Genomic DNA, 20,560 nt, shown 5'->3' on the forward strand with positions numbered 1-20,560 from the left:
AGAGAGAGAAACTGGGGATGACAATGCTTCCTTTATCGTGTGCTTGCTCTTCGTGAACAACGTAATAAACAGAAATGCTGTGTTTTGTGAAGAAATATGTTGGTCGTTTTCGGAGTGGGTCGGTCTACGAATTATATTGCTTGAAAGCCTGCCAAATAAGCAAAGTTCGTGCTCGTTCTCACGGGATGACAAATCAACAACATTACTGACTTAAAGACAAACCATGATGCTGAGACAAACACCTCAGATGTTGAAAAAAATCAAGAATTGTCATAAATAGAACTTCGAAAATGAGGCAAACAACATGCAAATGGATAAAGAGGACACTCAACGAAGCAACTTGAATAGTACATAACTCCTGTGTTAAGGTGGCTTACTACAGCTTTTCTGAGTCTCAGCAGCGCGCGCTACGATTGCCTGACAGACGTCAGTATTAAACGCACGTGCAAAGATGGCGTAAGAAACCATAAGAGGAAACTAAAACCACTTCAGCGCTTGAAAGGCGTTAAATCACCTCGGTATACGTAGCAATAGTTTCAAACTCTCTTCCTAGGTACTCGGTCGTTCATTTTGGCGATTTAATTGTTGAAGTTTCGCATAAAATGGTAACAGACTTAAGCAAACACTAAATAGAGAAAGGAAAAACATCTTGGAACATTTTTGAAAAGAGTTTGAAGTTGGGCTGTTATAATCCATCAAAACTGCAAGCCACCTTAAAATATCCTTATTTTTTAATTTCTTCTTATAACGTTTAATAGGCTTACTTGGAAAGTACGATTTGATTTGATATATTAATTTAACTTTATTTGAAAAAACAATAAAAAAATCGCTTCTTGCGATATATACGAAAATCCAGTTGTTTTGACACATTTATGGTTCTTTCTCGATAGGGATTTTACAATACAGAACATTGCGACGGAAATTTTCGCTTTGTCTATTTTGATCCAAAGCTAAGCTGCGGGAAAAAAGCTCGGCTGGTTCTGATACAGTTCTTACACCTTAAGATGGGCCAAAATTTGATTGCCTAACTGTATGATAAACACTGTCAGAAGAGGAAGCAGGATTGTGATTTCCCATGCTACTACGCCCTTTAGAATCGTTTTATTTTTATTAGATAGTTGGCAACATGACTGCTGCGAAGTTTCGCAAATTTTTTTCGGAATAAAGCAAAATTCGATGAATTTAGGTTTCCCCACACGATATCTTACTTACAAATATCCCAATTTTAATGAACCCTCACGGTTTTAGAAATGTTTACAAATCCTATCACGCGCGCTGTTACGTATCTCAAGCAGTTGGAAGATTAATAGCCCTCCTCTGTAATTACGAACTATGGTCATTTAGACGAGAAAAAAACAAATTTCTCAAACTTTCTCAGATGAATGGTCTAGATAAGTGATTCACAAAAGTATAACTTTCAGTTCAATTCGATTGGTATTTTAGCGCTAGGGCAACTATCTTGGTTTTGCCCCTCTGAGAGGGCTTTCAGCGGCCATTTTTAACAATTTGCCACACAAAGAAGACGTTATAAATCGGGGTAAACATCCTTTATTCGAGAAAAGCAAACGTTTTTTGTTACGTTGGGAGGTTGTTTTGGCAATTTGACCAACATCTGATTTTTTTAGAGAATTTTAAATTTCTTCCCTTTCGAATTACTCATGAAGCGCCATAAAAAAGACGAAATTTAAAGGAAAATATCGCCAAAAGTGAGATCATTTGAAAAACCAAAACTACCCTCCACTTAAAGAGCAATGTCTCACCTGTAAAAATATGCAATAAAATTTTGGAGCAGCTGAAACCGAAAAATGTTAGAAGAAGAAGTTTAAGCTGTGCTTTTGTCAACAAAGACCGCCGTCCTAATTAGCATAATGACGTGAAAATAACGATGCACAAAGAAAATAATATTCCACTTACCTCGCGACATGTCGACAACTGGGTGTTCCACGATACCTCACGTTATACTATCAGTAGGTTCCAGCCGCATTTTCGATGATTAGTGTGCGAAATCACTCTGAGATATCACAACGGTAGCCTGCGAACGGTGACGTATTTCAGGCTGTCGCTTGTCTCCGCCGAAAATAACGTCTGCGAACCCGAGCCAGGAAACGATTTCTGTGACGTAATGACTTTTGTTTCTCCTTGGCCAATGAGATTTCATGATAGAATGAGACTCGAGTGCTCCTCGCATCGAATACCTCGCGCAGTAGTTCTGGGGTTACTTGAACTAAACTGTGATGGGCTTAAAATCCCTACGTCAAAGAAATCGTTTCCTGGCTCGGATTCGAAGACGTTATTTTCGGTGGAGACAAGCGACAGGCGGAAATACGTCTACGTTCGCAGGCTATCACAACGGTAAAGCAGATTTCAACTTTCCGAAGCCCGCGTCATAACATCTATCAATATTATTTGTCTTTCGTCTCATAAGCTGCTGTTTACAAGAAGTTTAACAATTTGCTGAGATCCTAACTGACTCAAAAATCTTTTAGCAGCCTTTAAAATCTTCCTCTTAATCGAGGATTCTCATCAAGAACTCGTTTAAGCTCAGTTCTGTTTCAATCTGTTGTGCACTCGCTATTATTCCACAAATTGCGTTACATTTGACAGGTGCACATTCCAATGGGTAGGTGTAGGGTGGGTAGGAAGAGAAAATGTAACCGGCTTTAAAGCCATTTTTCGCATTTTAGAGGACATTTCAGTGGCTAAACTGGTAACTGGCTTTCCCGGAATGATTTGAATATGAGTTTCTGCCTGGAAATTTAAGTCATTTTCCAAGTTATTTTTTGTATTGTGGGGGGGGGGGGGGGTGGGCGGGGAGAGAGGTGCATTGTATTAAAAAAAAGAAAGGAAAAAAAATGATAGATAGAATCAGGTCAAAAGGTTATAATCCTTATATAATCTCACGTTGACCTTTATCAGTTCATCAATTAGGGGTTTTCACCATACTGGATATTTGGGTAAAAACTGACAGGAAACACGAACTTTAGGGGGAAAAATTAATGGGGTAGAGCATGTTTAGATCAGATAAAACGGGACATTAATTGAGTAGGAAATTGTTAAGCTGGATTTAAAAGGATACAAGATAATTAGGCCAAAAATTAGCAGGATACGGGATATACCGACACTCCCCCCTTCCCCCCTACTATGGGGCCTCATCAACGGTCTGCTATTTAGGATAAAATAAAAATATGTTAACTGCAATAAGCACTTATTCTGGACTTTTAGTACCTACGTCACGGTGAATTATGAGAGTTTCAGTTGGTATCTGATTTTAGGGGTTTGAGGTTAAGTAACGCACCCACTTGTTAGTTATTTCTATACCCACACTCGTTTCCGTAGTACCCTGAATAGATCGATAAAGACGGGGCTGGAGAAATTAAAGAATTAAAAGTGTTCCGAATTCTGTACCGTTTAACACAAATTTCTTACATGACACCCTTTGTGTCTTTGCAAAGAGATCGAGGCACAACATCCCACACTATATATGTAAACAATTACCCTAAGCTCATTGACAGCCATTAGTTTTTCCGGAGAGTTTTAATTTACTACAAATAAAATGGGGATAGAATTCCAAAAAAAGCTTCTTACTTGCTTGTTTTGTTCAGCATTATCCTTGTGTCTTGTGCCCGAAATGCCATCAAATGCTGCGAAAGGCAACAGACTGATCGTGACAAGCAGCGCGCAAGAAGTAATGGTAAGCGGCGTTTTATTGAAACTCCTTATATTTTCTAAACCGTTCCACTTTTGCATCAGACGAGGAAATGCTAAGATAATTACTGAAGAACCATGTACAGTTCGGTTCATGTTGACTTGTTCCTGAAAGAGAAAACCTATTTGACAAGGCCAAAATATGATATAGCGACAATCGCGGTATTTACCCAGTCCTAGCAAATTCTACACTTCCATCCCCAGTCCCTGCTAAAGAAATTAAACCTAAAGGCTGGGCCCTGAAAGTGACGAAAAAGGCCACTCGTTTTGATGAAAAACAAAAAAGCTGCCTTCTAAAGTCGCCGGAAGTAGTTACCGTAGAACAAAAGATGAAGCACGCAAAAGATGAGGACAAAATTAGGCGGATCACCTTTGATTATTTCCTGACTTCTCGCCACGTTCAATCCTTCTCCAGAATGACTGCGAAGCTCAGAAACAGACAAGAGGAGGTCCTCGAAAAAGACACAACAGCCCGCTGAGAATCAAACTGCAGATATTCTTGACAAGTGTCAGTTAACTCATGCAATTGCTTGTGACTCATTCAAATTGTGTGTCTTAAACGCAGCTATAATGGTTTCAAAAAGCTAAGCGTCAACATGTTTCGCTTTATATACGAGTATTTTGACCTAGATGTTTGTAACATTCCAAGATCGCGTGAAGCGCCCTACATAGAGTTGACTGACTAGTCTTGTGCAGACATGCAGCTGTGCTCCATCACAGAACTGGACCACGTTAGCGGCTGAGGGGTGTCTCAGGCTCATAAAGAACGGTGTCTACTAAATATTAGCGTGTTTCCGCCAGATTAGGAAAACGTAGAAAAAGTAGATCTTAGCCGGGGATATTGGAATCCACAAAGAAAACTGGGTGTAGCCATTAATTTTTCCGAGCTAATTAGCCTTGAATCTCGAAGAAAACTGCTGATGTTAGCATTTTTCAGAAAAAAAAAAGAAAAAGATATTTCTTCACAGATTTTCCTAGAGTTCGCCTTTACATGCAGAAAACTAAACACATTGATAAACATCTTTAAACTACATGGTACATGGTAGCATAAAAACAACTTTTGGTATCACTGTTTTTAATAACAAAATCGTCCCAGCAGCGCTTTTAGCGTCCCTGGACAGCTCTCCTCTGGCTTAACCAAAATACAGTCTACATAGTTTTTCCTCACAGCTAAAAACTATTCACGTGGTGAATAGGCTTGCCATTTCCATTTCATAGTATAAAATGTAGCGGTTATCACACATTTTCAAAAGTAAATGATTTGTTTCATCCTTTCGAAAACTTTGTCGGTTGCCCGTTACATTTTTTTTCCTGTTACGTCCCTAGAAAGTCGCACATCGATGTCCTTCGCACTTGTTTGGCGCGCGCATATGCCATCTGCAGTTGGATATGATTTCTTTTGCGGGTACGATAACATCTAGTTTTTCAGCTGGAAGTCGCGCGCCTGCTAGCGTAGTTGATTATTCCAAACCAAACACGCGCCTAACATTTAAACCATGCCTTACATGATGCACAGACCGTGTGCCCACAAAAAAGAGGCACCGTCGTTAACTGCCCTTCAGTAATTTTCTGAGCACTTCCTTTTCTGATGCAAAAGTGAAACGGCTAAGAAAATATAAGGAGTTTCAATAAAAAGCCGATGACCATTACTTCCTACGCACTCTTTGCCAGTCTGATGCCGCCTTTCGCAAAATTTGGTGACATTTCCGGCAGCGAAAGACACAAGTGTCCCAATTTATCTGATCTAAACATGCTTCACCCCATTAATTTTTCCCCTAAAGTTCGTGTATCCGGTCAATTTCTCACCAAAGTATCCAGTATCCTGACAAGCCCTAATAGGGCCTCATTGATGAACTGGTACACCTGATCAAGAGCCTGATACTATCTACCGGTTTTTTTCTCTTTTTAATACAATGCACCCTCCCCCCCTCCCACCCTCCCTCACCCCACAAAATGTCCACTAAAATGCGAAAAATGGCTTTAAAGCCGGTTACAATTTCACTTCCTGCCTACCCTACCCCTACCCATTGGAATGTGCACTTGTCAAATGTAACGCAATCTGAGGAATAATAGAGACCTTAAGCACCAAGACGGAAGATGGCGACGGCGACGGCAAATCCGCGTAGAGGCTGGGGCGAGATCGGCATCGGGTTCCACTCGCCTGAGCATGTTAAGCAACACTGCGACGGCAACTTCGAATGGATCTACAGCAAGATTCTCACGGCACATCAATTTGTTATGTTCTTCGGTCCAGTACATTACAGAGCTGTTGAATTATCACAATAAAACGGACATTTCAAGCTGCTTGTGATAACTTTCTCGTTCAAATCATTTCAATCAAGAGAAGATGAAGAGGAGTGGAAGTTTTGGCCGGAATTTTTTAGTTTCAGTTTTAGAAATGATTTCTGGTGGCTAAAAAAGTCTAAAGGACGTTAAATGTAAACAATAAGGTGCATTTATTTTGCTTTGGAGTAAAAAGTAAGTTGTCCATGTTTCGCTGTTTATACTGTTTATAGCCACACTGAAAATCATTTTTCCCAAAGGTCGTTTTACCTTCTCATCATCTTAGAAATAGGAATGTAAATATAAGCTTATATAATAAGAGAGAGATATCAGCATAAACAAATGGCGAGCATATTAAATTGGATCAGCGATAACTAGGGCACAGAAGATATAAATGCAATAGATTTTACCTAATGGACTTCTTCGGGCTTGTGTTATTCTGTGATTTGCCGACTGGCGGCTTGTGCTAGCGCATGTTTAATAATAATAATAGCTTTGTTAATGTGTCAATAAGAATTGCAAAGCTTACAGCAGCTTTTCTGCTTCAGGGATGTTCATCGCAGAATTTCTCCTCTAAAAGCTTTAACAGTAAACACCCAAAGGTACTTCTTTATGTGTCTTAAGAAAACATACGGTAAATCAAAGAAAAGGACGAAAAACTTTGCGATGAACTATCAGGTTGTCCGCACTACGTCAAAACAAGGATTAGGGACTTTAAGATATGGTACGGCTAGGCTGTAGTACGGCGGCAGATAGTGAAGATCGCTTCCGGTGACGTCATGACGCGCCTACCAGTACGGCTTTCCCGCCGTAGCCTTGCTATCTACTACGGGAAAGTGCCTGGTTTCACGTACTCTTCACAACGTGAGTATAAGCCTGCTGTTTACGTCTCATTTGAACGCTTTTTTCACTGTTTGAACAGCCTAGTTTGAAGATAAAGTTCTCAATCATAAAAATCAGTTCTTAGATCATTGTTTCTTTGTCATTCGTACAGAAAATATGAACGATTTTAACACCTACCGCGAGATGATCAATTCAGTCATATTAGTATCGGGCCGAACAGCCGTAGATAAGAAAGCTTCGTATGTTCTAATCTGAGCTATAATCGTTTGTTACTGTTCAAAATGTATTTTATTATAATCGAAAGTTTTGTATTTTCGGGCTTTTCACGTAATCGTTGTACGAACAACCTGTCCGTGTTGAAATCGAACTTTTTTACATGAGAGTTTATATTTTGTTTTGTAGTTGGAATTACAGGCGGTTCTATCAAGTTCTTAAAGGCAAATCTGAGTTCTGGGAGATGTAAGACGGATACAGGAGAAGGAACTCATTGTCATTAATCAAGCCTATTTGATATGAAAGTAGAATAATCTCTGGTTTCCTTGAAAGTAGTCATTTTTGTAAAGACACGTAGAGACTGCACATACCGTTGCCGTACAGCAAAATCTTAATCAGTTGAGTTTGGCGGGTAAAACATTGTTGTCAGCTTAGCCCTTCACGGCCAAAGTAGCCGTAGTACCACCTCGACGTAGCGTATCTTAAAGTCCCTAATGTGGCGTCGCCAACGTCAGGACGACGGCAGATTGCAATCAGCTTTTCAGGTTGAGATAAGTTAATAAAGATGGTGAATTTTAAGCTCGGTAATGAAATGTGAAGGTGAATAAATTAACATGACACGAGCGTGGGACAAAGAAAAATTCTGAGTCCCCGACAGGAATCGAGCCCATGACCTCCCGAACACCGGGCGGGCGCTCTATCCACTGAGCTACGAGAACTCATGGAGAGCGAGGTCATTTAACTGAGTTCATTCATATATGACAGATGTCCTGCATACTGCTAGGATCAACGCTATCAAAGTCATCGTGAGTAGTGATAAGTTAATAAAGATGGTGAATTTTAAGCTCGGTAATGAAATGTGAAGGTGAATTAATCAAGGTCATTTAACTGAGTTCATATATAAAATTTTTATTTTTTTTCGATTCCTGTCGGTCACTCAGAATTTTTCTTTTTCCCACGCTCGTGTCATGTTGATCAATTCACATTTCATTACCGAGCTTAAAATAGTCGCCCTGCCGCTAAAATACCGATCAAATTGAACTGAAAGTTATATTTTTGTGAATCACTTATCTAGACCATTCATCTAACAAAGTTTGAGAAATTTGTTTTTTTCTCGTCCAAAATTGACCATAGTTGATAATTAGAGAGGGTGGCTCTCAAGAAAACCACCACGGAAGCGGTATCGGAACGCAGATTAATGTTTTGTGTATGAGAACTGGCGGGTGACACGCCTCATACAGTTTGATGTAACAGTTACACGAAATAAATAATCATGCAGATTAATGTTTTGTCCATCAGAACTGGCGGGTAACATGCCTCATACATTTCGATGTAACACGAAAGAAATAATCACGCAGATCAGTGTTTTGTTCATCAGAACTGGCGGGTGACACACCTCATACAGTCCAATGTAACATAGCCTGAAATGTCATGTAACACGGCGTTACTGATAGTCAATTCTTAGCGAATGAGACATGCGCCGATGGCGAGTGTGCATTTCTACAAGCAATGTTCCTTAATATTCTCAATTCCATATTCAGTAGTCGTCATTTCTAGGAATTTGGTTGTGAGATCTTGATTGATTTTCGTGATCTTAGTGAGTGACGGCACTTCTGCAAAATCCTGAATCCTGAAGCAAGTACAGTATACTATGATGAGTGACCACAATCAACAATTGGCCCATTTCTACAAGAAATTTTCCTTCAAATGTTATTTTTCATGGTCAGCGGTTGTCATTTCTTGTTACAATCTGTTTTGAGATCTTTTGGTGCACTTTGTAAGTGGGCCACTTTATGCCAACATTAATCTTGAAGTATGTACATGATGACTGACCACAATGAATAATTGGCCAGTTACTACAAGCAAGTTACATGTAACTTGAAATTTTCATTTTAATATTCAGTAGGTGTGATGTTTTGAGGATTTGATTGTAAGATCTTAATTCTTGTGTACTCTGTGAGTAATGGACATGTAAATGAAATATAGAACTTACCTGCTGTTATCTAGATACAATGTTAACTGAATCTACCACAGTTGAGATCCATTGTGTTTAAAAGTTTTGTATGTACTTGTAAAGCTTGAGTAAAAAGAAACTGTAAGCAGTTTTCAAAAAGGGGATGCAAATTATGTTGATTGCATTAAATTTCCATTAGGCTAGATTTATAAATAGTGTAAAAATAGTGCAATATTCAAAATCTGTTTTTAAGGTAGACATTGCTGTTACTATTTAAAACTATTATTTAAATAGTATACTCACCTGATTGAAAATTACAACTTTGTTTAAAACAGACTGTTTTGGTTGTATTCTAAAACTTAATATAAATTGCTATCTCAAATAGGTTTTAAACATCCTATTTAAAACATATTTTACGCAACTGGTATCTAAACTTCATTCTAAATGTCCTGTTTAAAACCTGTTTTATAAAGTTAATTTGTCAACTACACTTTAAATATCCTATCTAAAGACTATTTTTACACTGATAATTTGTAAAATACTTTTTTTAAATTTACGACCATTGCCAAGATAACATTCAAAACAGTGTTTAACTAGTATTTTTATTTTAGCCGCGACGGCTAATTCTTTTTTAACTTTGGGTCCAAATTTATCGTTGTGTTTCAGATTCAGTATCGTGATAAAGAAAGTACATGACCTTAGAGTACCGCGGCATTCGTTGGTATAACATAAAATAATTTTTAATCGACGTTGTCCTCGGCTTCGCCGTCGTGGTTACTTAAACTCCCTCGTGTCTCAACTAGGACGCTATTTTGGTTTTTGCAGGAATGAGCTTTGACTCAGATTTAAATTAAATTTGCAGGCTAATTCTTTGATCCACTATGTGTGATAAAGAATTCTCGGAACACCATATTTTAAGCTTGTAAAATTACTTTATTGAATGTCTAGCCCAGTGAGAGTGCAAGATGAACCAAATCCTGCGGTGCGATTGGCTACCCGAGCGAGCAAAATGGAGTTATCTTGTCCGCTCGTGACTACCCGCTGTGTCTCGCAATAAAAATTTACCCGGAAACCATACAATAAATCCTTTATTGACCAAGCTTATTCCGTCAAGATGCAGGCTTGTTTATAAACTATGTGAGCCTATTCTTTACGAGTTGCTTTCGTCATCAAAAAGTACATCATGCCGAGAATAACTTTGAATGATGCAACTTGAAGTGTGATAAGTAATCAAGCAGAGTTTGTCATCTAGTTTGTTTTGCTTTTATTTACTTATTTAAATTGTGAAGTGCTAATGAACTACATGGAATTAGCGCTATACAAATGTTACTTATTATCATCAATATTATTATTATTATTATTATTATTATCATTATTTCAAAATAAAAATGAGCGATAGAAATTTTACACAACGTTTCGATGTCGTCATGACATCATTATCAAGTGACAAGAAAATAACGGTTCAACAGTGTAATATATGCGGTGAGAGGTGTGATTGTTCATTGACATATTTGTTTAAACAAATAGTTTCGCGCAGATGAAACCAGTTAAGGAAACTATCGAAATAATCGCGGAAAAAGCGTTCGTAAACAACTGGTTTAACGAAACACACAAGTTAAACATCACTCAGCCTGACCTGATACAACTTCTAGAAGTAGCAACTAAGAACCAATTGTTCCAATTCGATGGCAAGCTTTATGAACAGACTGACGGAGTGGCACTGGGCTCACCTTTGGGACCCCTTATGGCAAACGCATTTCTCTGCTCCATCGAAGAGAAATTAGAACATGACAACAAGCTCCCAGAGTTTTATAGGCGGTACGTCGATGACACGCTTGCCACGATGAAGGATGTGCCAGCAGCAGAAGCCTTTTTAACAACACTTAACAACTGTCACCCATCCATAAATTTCACAATGGAACTAGCTTCTGACAACAAGCTACCATTTATTGGTATGGAACTTAAGAAAGGTCACAAACTGGAAACCAGTGTTTACCGGAAGCCAACAAATACCGGCCTACTACTCCATCACCAAAGCCATGTGGACAAAAGGTACAAGAAATCGCTCATTAAAACCATGATAAACCGTGCTTTTCACCTGTCATTCACATGGGAGTCTTTCGTGAATGTGATCGCCTGAAGCTGATGTTTACGAACCTCAAGTACCCTGAAAGCCTAATTAACTCCATCATTTCTCACTTTGTCACCTCAATGATGACCAAAGATCCTCGCGTGCCACCTGGACTACCCGTCAACGAAGATACTATTCATCGAATGGTATTGGCATTTAAAGATCAAACGTCGACCGATGCAGTGAAAAACAACTATCTGACCTAAGCAAGAAAATCGATCACACTCTTCAACCAGTATTCAAGAGTCGCAAAATCTGTGAAGATCTCAAGGTGCGTGAACCAAAACCACCTCTAATTAATCAACAATGCGTAGTGTTCAATTACCAATGTGATCTGTGCGATGCAGAGTATGTCGGGTATACCAGCCGGCATTTGCACCAACATATTGATGAACACAGGTTCTCCGCAATCGGAAAGCATTTAAAGAACGATCACGGCCTTTATAACATCGACGACCTTGCCAATAATTTTTTCCGTCCTAAAGAAATGCAACGGAAAACTAGATTGTTTGATTTACGAAATGCTGTTTATTAGAAAGACGAAACCTAGCCTGAACACGCAATCGGATTCCATCCGCGCGAAACACACCTCTCACCGCATATATAACACTGTTGAACCGTTATTTTCTTGTCACTTGATAATGATGTCATGACGACATCGAAACGTTGTGTAAAATTTCTATCGCTCATTTTTATTTTGAAATGTTTATCGAAATTTAATCTCAATCAATTATTATTATTATTATTATTATCATCATCATCTAACAAAGAATAAATTTCACATTGTGAAATATTAACTACCTAAAAATGTTGATCTGTGTGTATTTTAACGTTTGACTCAGAGAAATGTACGGAAACTTCCTTGAGGAGCTGCCTGATGAACTCTTTTCCAATTTGGTCAACTTATATTGGCTGTAAGTAAAAATGAGTAAAATAAAATAAATAAACTGTAATACTTGCGAGCAACCTTTTCACAAACAGATAATTTTTCACTTCTATTTTTGCTTTTCCCCTGACAAAAAAGATTGCTCCCGTTGTCCTGTTACAATGCAAACGTCACCAACATTACAGTTAATCATTACAGTTGATCAGTTAATACAACGATGTTAGATGTAAGAAGTTAAGGTAGAATGTTGGAAACATCTCAAAAACAGTTTTACTCTGGTTAGTTGGTTGGTTGGTTGGTGGGTTAGCTGGTTGGTTGTTTAGCTGGTTGGTTGGAAGTGCGTCTCAAATGGCTAAGATGCAAAGTGGGTTTCCACTGTCTACAGTAATATGATGGATGAACTTGCGGTATTTATAGTAGTGTATCTCAAGCCCTGATTATACAGTGTATAGATACAGATTGGTAAGCAGGTCCAGGGCCTTATTTATACTTCGAGAGAACTTTAAGTGATTTTACTTTGATGACAATAGGCCAACAATTTCTCGACGTATGTTTAAGCCGTTTTTGTGTTCCCTCTCTGCAAGAGGTAATGTAACGTCAGGTTCACAGCGACTGTTGAAAGGCTGAATTGTCACTTGCTAGACAACTTGTCGCGATGAGACTAGCGTGTGTGGGAGATACTTTACTAATCGAATAAAGCCAGAGATCACGGAAAATCAGCTGTGATTGACGGTGATTTAATTGACGATAATCGAACGTAAACTGAAATATAATGTAATGAATAAACTAATTACCAGATAATAGAAGATTACAAGACGACAAGAGTCACGAAACAATAATAGCAAACATTCCCATCATAACTGCGATATGACAATACTTCCAGTCAAACTTCTCAGTAAAGATACAATTAAAATCATCAGTGATCCCAAGCAGATACGCATACTGCTAACTGTCCTAATACAATAAATGATAACACTCTAAAAACTTGAAAGCAATAAAATTGTACGATGCGATAAAAGCGTGCTTGCGTGAGCGCCACTGAAAGCGATGTGGGAATTTACTAGCAAGGAAAGGACTTAACTGAATTACCAGAGATTCTTCTAGGAAAGTTGCTAAATAGAAACCTAAGCTAGGGGGAGTGTGAACTATAAAGATCTATCGCTAAAAACAAGATGAAATAAAAACTTTGAAAACTGGGGCTCTGCCACGTGTTGGACTTAGTACAATAGGCTGTTGTATAAAAAAAAACCGAGACTAAAAGTACTTAAGGTTAAAAAACGTCAAAACTTGAAACTTATACTAAAAAGCAAGCATAGAAAAGAGTTTGTAGTTACACATCGGTTCCCGCTTGCACTCTAAATAGTCAAGGGTAGCTTAAAACTTAATTTACTTGAAAACACGTACTGTGCACGCACGATAACTGAAACTTGAACTACTGCCGGGAATATGCCGCTAACACTATCTATATACGTCCACGTGTAAAAATTGATGACGTCATTGCTAAGCAACAAATTGGCGAATCAGAAAGAGTTAAGATTACTCACTTTATTAGAGAAGCCTCGATATAGTGTTCATTACAGGTAACGAGGGTCTTGATGAAAGGCAGTTTTCTTCTACATCTACATTAGGTTTCGTCGGTATAGTCGTCAGACATCACACCATTAGACAGACCATTATAAGAAGTTCATCGTGGTTCTTAAGGGCCCATTAACCGATTCATGCGCGCGCTCGCGCGCGTTGCTAAGGAGGTGAAATTTCACTTCCGGTCACTTACGTCAGCCTGAGCACGGAAAATAAAAACGACTCAAAAACTTGCAAATTCGCTTACATTTTAGATGTTTTTCTTTGTGTTTCGTAAAATGCAAGGTAAAAAAAGTACAAGCAAAGACAAAATAGGAGAAAGACAGAGAAACAAGAGCAATAGAAAGAGAAAAACTAACTCCGTGTGGCTTTGTTCAAGTTGATCTTGCCGAAGTGCGCTGGTAATGTAAATTGCGCACGCGCTGATAGGGTAACTTCCAATATATATCGGGCGCACTTCCGGTTTCTTTATATTCTAAAGGAAACGCGGTTTTTCATTAAATCCAGCGTTTTTCGACGAATTTCGATTAAAGCCAACGTTAGCAACATAGTTATGCATTTCTTTTTCGAAATCATGCTTTTTTCAGAAAATTACGAATGTTTCAATATTTTGAAATGCTTTCAAAATCTTACCTTTTAGAAATGAAACAAAATCGATGCATAGCGTATTGAGGATTTAAATTAAAATATTAAATCAATGAAAAAAATCCCGAGAAAGTAATTTGCCTGGGAGCCTTTGCATTTTTTCTGTGTTAGTCACATGACCATGAGCGTGGCCTGATGACGTCATCACTAGTGTTACTGATCATGAAAAAGTTAAAACACATGAAATAACTCTGAAGTAACTAAAAATGACGAGGTTATATGAGAATAAATTTTCCCTAGCAACGGCTCGAAAAGATCGGTTAATGGGCCCTTAATGATGGTGGAAGTTTGTAGTTGGCTGGATGATTTTCTAGTCAATGCTATAGTTGTAGAGCCCGAGTGTGGGAACCAGGTTTCTGCTGGCCACAGCAGTATTATTGAATCTTGGGAGATCTTATCTACAAGTTTAAGATTATTCACAAAGCGACTGAGTAAGGGAGAAATATAAGCAAGTATAGGGCTTGGTACCAGTCGCGTTAACTTCACCTACAGTTTATTCTCTTAAATGGTCGGTGACCCTTTCTCTTCTTTTCACAGATCACTTCCTTTGCAGATTTGGCATATTTTCAATCCAAGATGTCAGCTTTGATATCAAACGGGTTGTCGATGACATATGAGATTTGTCGTCGCTATCATCTCTGATTAGTACATTAGTGGGTATTATGTCACTGAAATTCTACTTGCTACAAACTCGTTAGGACTGAATAATTATAGAATAGGTTTGTCGAAACTCATTAAAAGGTTTGAGCTTAGGTATCACGTGCACACAATAACACCCATCTGTTTTAGGTTCCTCTAAAGAGGGTCACACTCAAGGGGTTGTTCTACCAACAGTTCGAGTGCAGTCATTTTAGATGGAAACCTGTCAGATCGGTTCTCTGTGGAGTCTGGTGTGCGACAGGGATGTGTCATCTCTCCTATCCTCTTTCTGGTTGCCTCATTGATTGGATCATGCGTAGGACAATGGCTGATAGAACCAGAGGCATACAGTGGACACTCTTTTCCCAGCTTGAAGATCTCGACCTTGCAGATGACCTTGCTGTTCTTTCCACAACACTTTGCCTCCTATAGGAGAAGACTCAGCAGATGTGTAAAGCAGGTAGGCTTGTCCATCAACACCTCAACGACCCAGGTTATGTGCATCAATGCAATTCCCAGATGTACTTATTACAGGAGATGGTGAACCAGTTGGCTTGGTGGAGGAATTCAGCTACTTGGGAAGCCTTGTCTCAAAGGACAATATAACACAGAAGGACATCAAAGCAAGGTTTGGGAAAGATCGCGGTGCATTTTCAAGACTCCAGCCTGTACGGAAGTTGAAGCAGTACAGCCTATGGAGGAAGCTTAGACTATACAACATCATGGTCAAGCCAGTTCTGCTGTATGGCTCCGACTACTGGGAAGTGGTAAAAGGTGATATGAAAAAGATCAGCGTCTTCCACAACGGTTGTCTTAGGAGAATCTTTCGCATCTTCTGGCTTAACAATAATAATTTGTTACCTCTGATGTAAGAGATGCCCATGTCAGTCGAACTGTTTTGAAATCTCTATGAAGAGAGATTGGAATACTTATTTCACTGGCGGAGTCACTCGTAGTCCTACCCTCTGGTATTTGGGGGACCTGTCTGCATTAGGCCTCCTATGATTCTCTACTTTTTTTTTATCTTTGGCCTTAGCTTGTAAGGTAGGTTTAGGACACCAAATCAAGCTTTGGCCATTGAAACTTCGGTTGCCTTGTGCTCCTTGAATGTTTTAGCGATAGTGGAGGCCGCTAAAGCTCCGTGAATGATAAGCATTCTTCATTTTAGAGAGTTTTGATAAGTACCCAAACAAATACAGCCAAACACCATAGAGCTGTCAGGTTGTTCTACATGTTACAGTTTTGTCCTTACGGAAGTCCTTCTTTATTGCGTGACGGTGAGAGTTGTTGATGTCATGATGACACTGCAAGTACAACGCAACGTTCTTTCTTAAGTTTATGATACGATCTCTGTCTTGAAGTCCACCGATATAAAATTGTCGCATTTTGGCTGTCTTTTGTAGCGATATTCCTTTGTAGCAGACTTAAAACCCTTGCTTCGCACTGGGAATGCCACACTTTCAGTAGATCGTTAACAACTTCTTGTTAACGATCTTTGAGGCTGACATTACAACTTGGTTTGATACTTGCATGGCTTGCCTGTTTGTATAAAGGTCACCGCTTTTTGTAACAAACTAAAAGGAATGGGACTCCACCCATTCCTCAATTCTTGTACGGTTCAGTAAGGGTTGTGAATGAACATTTAAGAATCGAGAGACTAACTGTAGAAGTGTAAATTAAAGGCATACTATTTTCAAAACCCTTCGTGTTTTGCGTTTTTCTTAGACAAAGGAGGTAAACAATTACTGACCACCGTTAAAGACAGGGACAAATAAAGCAACAGACTAAAAGCAGCATACAGGATCAAATGCTCCGACTGGCAGAAGTCTTAACACAATTGACTGAACACAAACGGGCAACGTAAAATTATTTCAACAATCGTATTGTTGAACATCATCAACTGACAGACCACACTATTAATTGGGACTGAAGAGCTGGTTCACCAACTTAAAAGAAATGCCTCTCAACAGATAGCAACAACTGCCAACACCTTGCTAGGACTTATTTACGACATAACAAAAAGCCGAAGAACAGAACTCAAACTGAACGGTTCAATTTGACTGACAATGGACGGATCGAAAGTTTCTAGAACCAACCAACGACTGTTGGCACGAGTCTTTTAGCCAATACCATTACGGCTAAACCGACTAAGCGGTTTCAACCAACAAGACTTACAACACCATCATTTGACAAACGCTTTTCACTTGACTCTGAACATGAATCTCGCTCAGGTTTTCGAAACGTCAGACCCCAACATCAGTTCAGAATTACCATCACCAGGACGATCACAGCATACAAACTATTGATACTCCTGGGCTCAAACCATTTACTAAACACATAAATTTTTTAAAACGTCTATAATGAGCGTCTCTTGACCTCATTAGTCCCATTCAGACCGGACTTTTTGAGCTTCTTCCACTGTATGGATTTGGGGGGAGGGGGGCGAAGAGTAAATCTACATCCCGTCTTTAACTTCAAGAATAGTTTAGCAATGATAATGAGCTTACAAGGTATATATTGCCTCCAGAACATTTATTTGAGGCAAGGAACGTCAGATGAGGATGTCGCCTCACCTGAAAGTTTTTGTCTTGAAATCCCAATTGCCGCACATTGGATCTGTCATCTTTTTCAATGAATTTGTCATTGTCATAAATTTACCTTCAATTAAAACGATATTTTTAGGTTTCTGAGTGATAACCAGTTACAATACTTACCACCCATGATTTTCAGCAACAATACCAAACTCATCAATCTGTAAGTCCCTAAATACACTAATAACTGAAAATAAGACTCACAGCAGACTATTTTAGACAAATTTCAAGGTGACTAGAAATGTGGTGAAACAGTGCCTGCAGTGTTATAAAATGGAAAAATGTTACGTAAAAATTTGTGCTTGGTAAGATCAAACACCGTCATGGTTATGATCACCTTGTTTAAACTTGATAAATTATTGAGTTTGAGAAAGACCAGTCTAATCAAGTTTTGGGTCTATGAAACCAAGGATGAAGTGGATAGACTCAACACGTTTTCAATTGTGCTGAGAGTCTTGCTAAAAAGCAACCTCGATCAAGGACTAAGAAGTTATTGGTTTTATCAAATCGAACTTTTAAGTTGTGGCATAATGCAGTGAAACACTAATAGCAGAGTTTTCATTTCAATTAGGTACCTTTTTAGAAAAATTATACAGGAAAATATAATATTCATGAAGTGTAAATCATCATGTATTACAATACTTGTTTCTAATTGACACAGACAATTGCAAAACAACAAGCTTCAAGGGTTAAACGAGACATTGTTTTATGGCTTGAGGAACTTGAAAGAGCTGTAAGTGAAGACTATGATAATATAGACTCGCGTATTCTACCGTACCATTCAAAGTCTAAATTACTTTAAACTTTTTTACTAAGGGGTTCGAACTTCATGCTGAAGGTGTGAATGAATGCATAAGGCTTACCTAAATATAGGAAGTTCTCCGGTACAATAAGTAAGCCGTTACAACGTTTTGAGGGAGTGAGTGGTAGTTCACTGTCGAATTCAACATTGTCCTTGTGCTGAACAATTTCTTCGATCATTCATATCAACAGAAATCTGTAATGATAGAAGTTTACATCTCTAATATCGAGTCTTTTACTTTCATATTTAATTCAAGAGAAAGCTATTTACAATTAGTTTAGAGAAAAAATTGAAATGCATAAATTACGTAATCTGTGGCAGTTTAATCAGCTGTAATTCTTAAACGGCAAGTAATATGTGATAACTTGCAACCTTAAATGTGTTTTAGGCTGTTCCTTTGTTCCTGCAGTTTATTTCAGTGTGTTTGTTAACTTGGCTTTGACCGCATTTGCCACCTGTTCTGTTTTTTTGGCGTTTGGCTTTTGATAACATTTTCAAGAATTTAAGGTGGCTCTGAACCCACTACACAGGACTTTTTTAAACTTTGCAAAAAGTTGCATCTTATCATGCGTATCACAGTTCGATAAGAAAAAATAGGGGTCATCAAGCTCGTTTTTGAGTTAAAAGCGCTTAAGCTAAAATATAAGGGTGTTTTTAGCAGCTCATGTCGTTGCTATGATAACCTAATATGTAAAAAGTAAGATGGTTGCAACTTGTAGCATTACTTGTTAAACAGTGGCAAAAAAAATCATCCTTCAAAGTAAAGCTGTTAGAAAGGTGCTGGAAACTGTTGCCAGCCTCTTTAAAAGGCATCCAAATGCGAAAATTATCAATGTCATCTTCATACAAATTATGAGGTAAAAAACTGAACACCCGCAAAAAGAGACCTTCAACAGCAGTTTTCCCCTTTTACGTGTAATCAGTAATTCCATGCGTACGATTATAAAGAAGGCTAGGTTATTTCTGATTCATGAGAGAAATCGGAACTTTTCCTTTTTTCTTCCAAGTTCTATGGATTTAAAATTCTAACGCGCTGTTTGTGACCAGCACAATTCACGCACGCGAAATCATTTTTTTTTTTTTGCTCAAATCAAGCGATCCGTTATTTAAAATTCATCATTTGGCACTGCAAAATGCTTCAAAATGGCTCCCCCCTAAATATCGCCCTCAGAAATCCCTTAGCAACTGTTCTAAATCTAAAGTTAAGAAGGACCCTCTTAATATCGCTGTATCTTTCTTTCAGATGGTTGCAAAACAATAACATCAAGGAGTTGCCTGCCACTATATTTAAAGATTTAGTAAACTTGGATGAACTGTGAGTTCTCGGCTTTCGTAGTGTCTTAAAACAATTGCTGCCAAACTTTCCACACTCCCTCCCCATCCCCCCCTCCCCCTTTTTAAACAAAATATTCAAAAATGTCTAATTACTAATCCGATCATTAGCTCGATTGCTCGAGATTTCATTGCAAACAATTGCTGATAGTGTGCGATAGTTCCACTAATCAGATTACATCATTTATATTAGTGTACAAGTAGGGTTGTATTATATTTGATTTCCTTGGAACGTTGCTTCTCAAACTCATTAATCCATCCAGTTAAAACAAAGAAAATCACAACCGTGAAAGAGGTTTGGATACCGGTCTTAATTAGCATAAATTTTGACAATTTTACTTCACCGTCTACTCCTTAGTGTTTGTTTTGTTTGAGAAGGTATATCAAACACTCGAGACAGTGTTTCATCGGCTATCCAAACATCTCGAATTTTGTCAAAAATACTCGGCTACGCGTCGTATTTTTAACACTCTGCTCGGTGTTTCGATATTCCGATGAAACACTGTCTCTCGTGTTCGACATATTACTTGATTGCCTTGACTGCGTGCTTGATTTACCGCAACGTACCATATTTGACAAACCGAAGATTCACTAGATTCAGTATATTGGTATTAAGAAGAGATAACTTTCATGAGTGGCTCCATGACATTACGTCGGAAGTGAAGAAAGATCAATCTGAGCGTCAAAAAATTGCAAGAGGTGTTAGTATGCAGCAAGATCATGCAAACAGCAAGCACTTCAGTTTTTGGTTCCCTTAATGAAACACAAAAGCTCCACAAGGCTGGAAAGCTGATTTAAGGTATCAAATAGTGAGTTTTCAGCTTCGAACTTCATTGGTGTGTTTAACACAATAACGAAGGTCTAAGCGTGAAATGTCCGTTGTACACCCACTATCTGACACTTAAAAGAGCTTTTTTTCAGCCTTCGTATTTTAGTGAGACGGAGTCGACACAAG

The 20,560-nt window shown here is 38.5% G+C and overlaps 1 protein-coding gene across 1 annotated transcript in view; it reads left to right on the plus strand.

The window, feature by feature from the left end:
- The window catches only part of LOC145479936 (uncharacterized), a 321,399-nt gene extending 301,761 nt beyond the window's left edge, over positions 1-19,638 (plus strand). The window contains exons 4-7 of the mRNA XM_081458412.1: positions 11,972-12,043; positions 17,563-17,634; positions 18,133-18,204; positions 19,517-19,638. Coding sequence (XP_081314538.1) covers positions 11,972-12,043; positions 17,563-17,634; positions 18,133-18,204; positions 19,517-19,592 — 292 coding nt within the window. The 3' untranslated portion in view covers positions 19,593-19,638. The remainder of the gene's footprint in view (positions 1-11,971; positions 12,044-17,562; positions 17,635-18,132; positions 18,205-19,516) is intronic.
- Positions 19,639-20,560: the final 922 nt, after the last annotated feature.

The sequence above is a fragment of the Orbicella franksi genome, chromosome 2 (genome assembly GCF_964199315.1).
Source record: "Orbicella franksi chromosome 2, jaOrbFran1.1, whole genome shotgun sequence".
In the NCBI taxonomy this organism is placed as follows: Eukaryota; Metazoa; Cnidaria; class Anthozoa; order Scleractinia; family Merulinidae; genus Orbicella; species Orbicella franksi.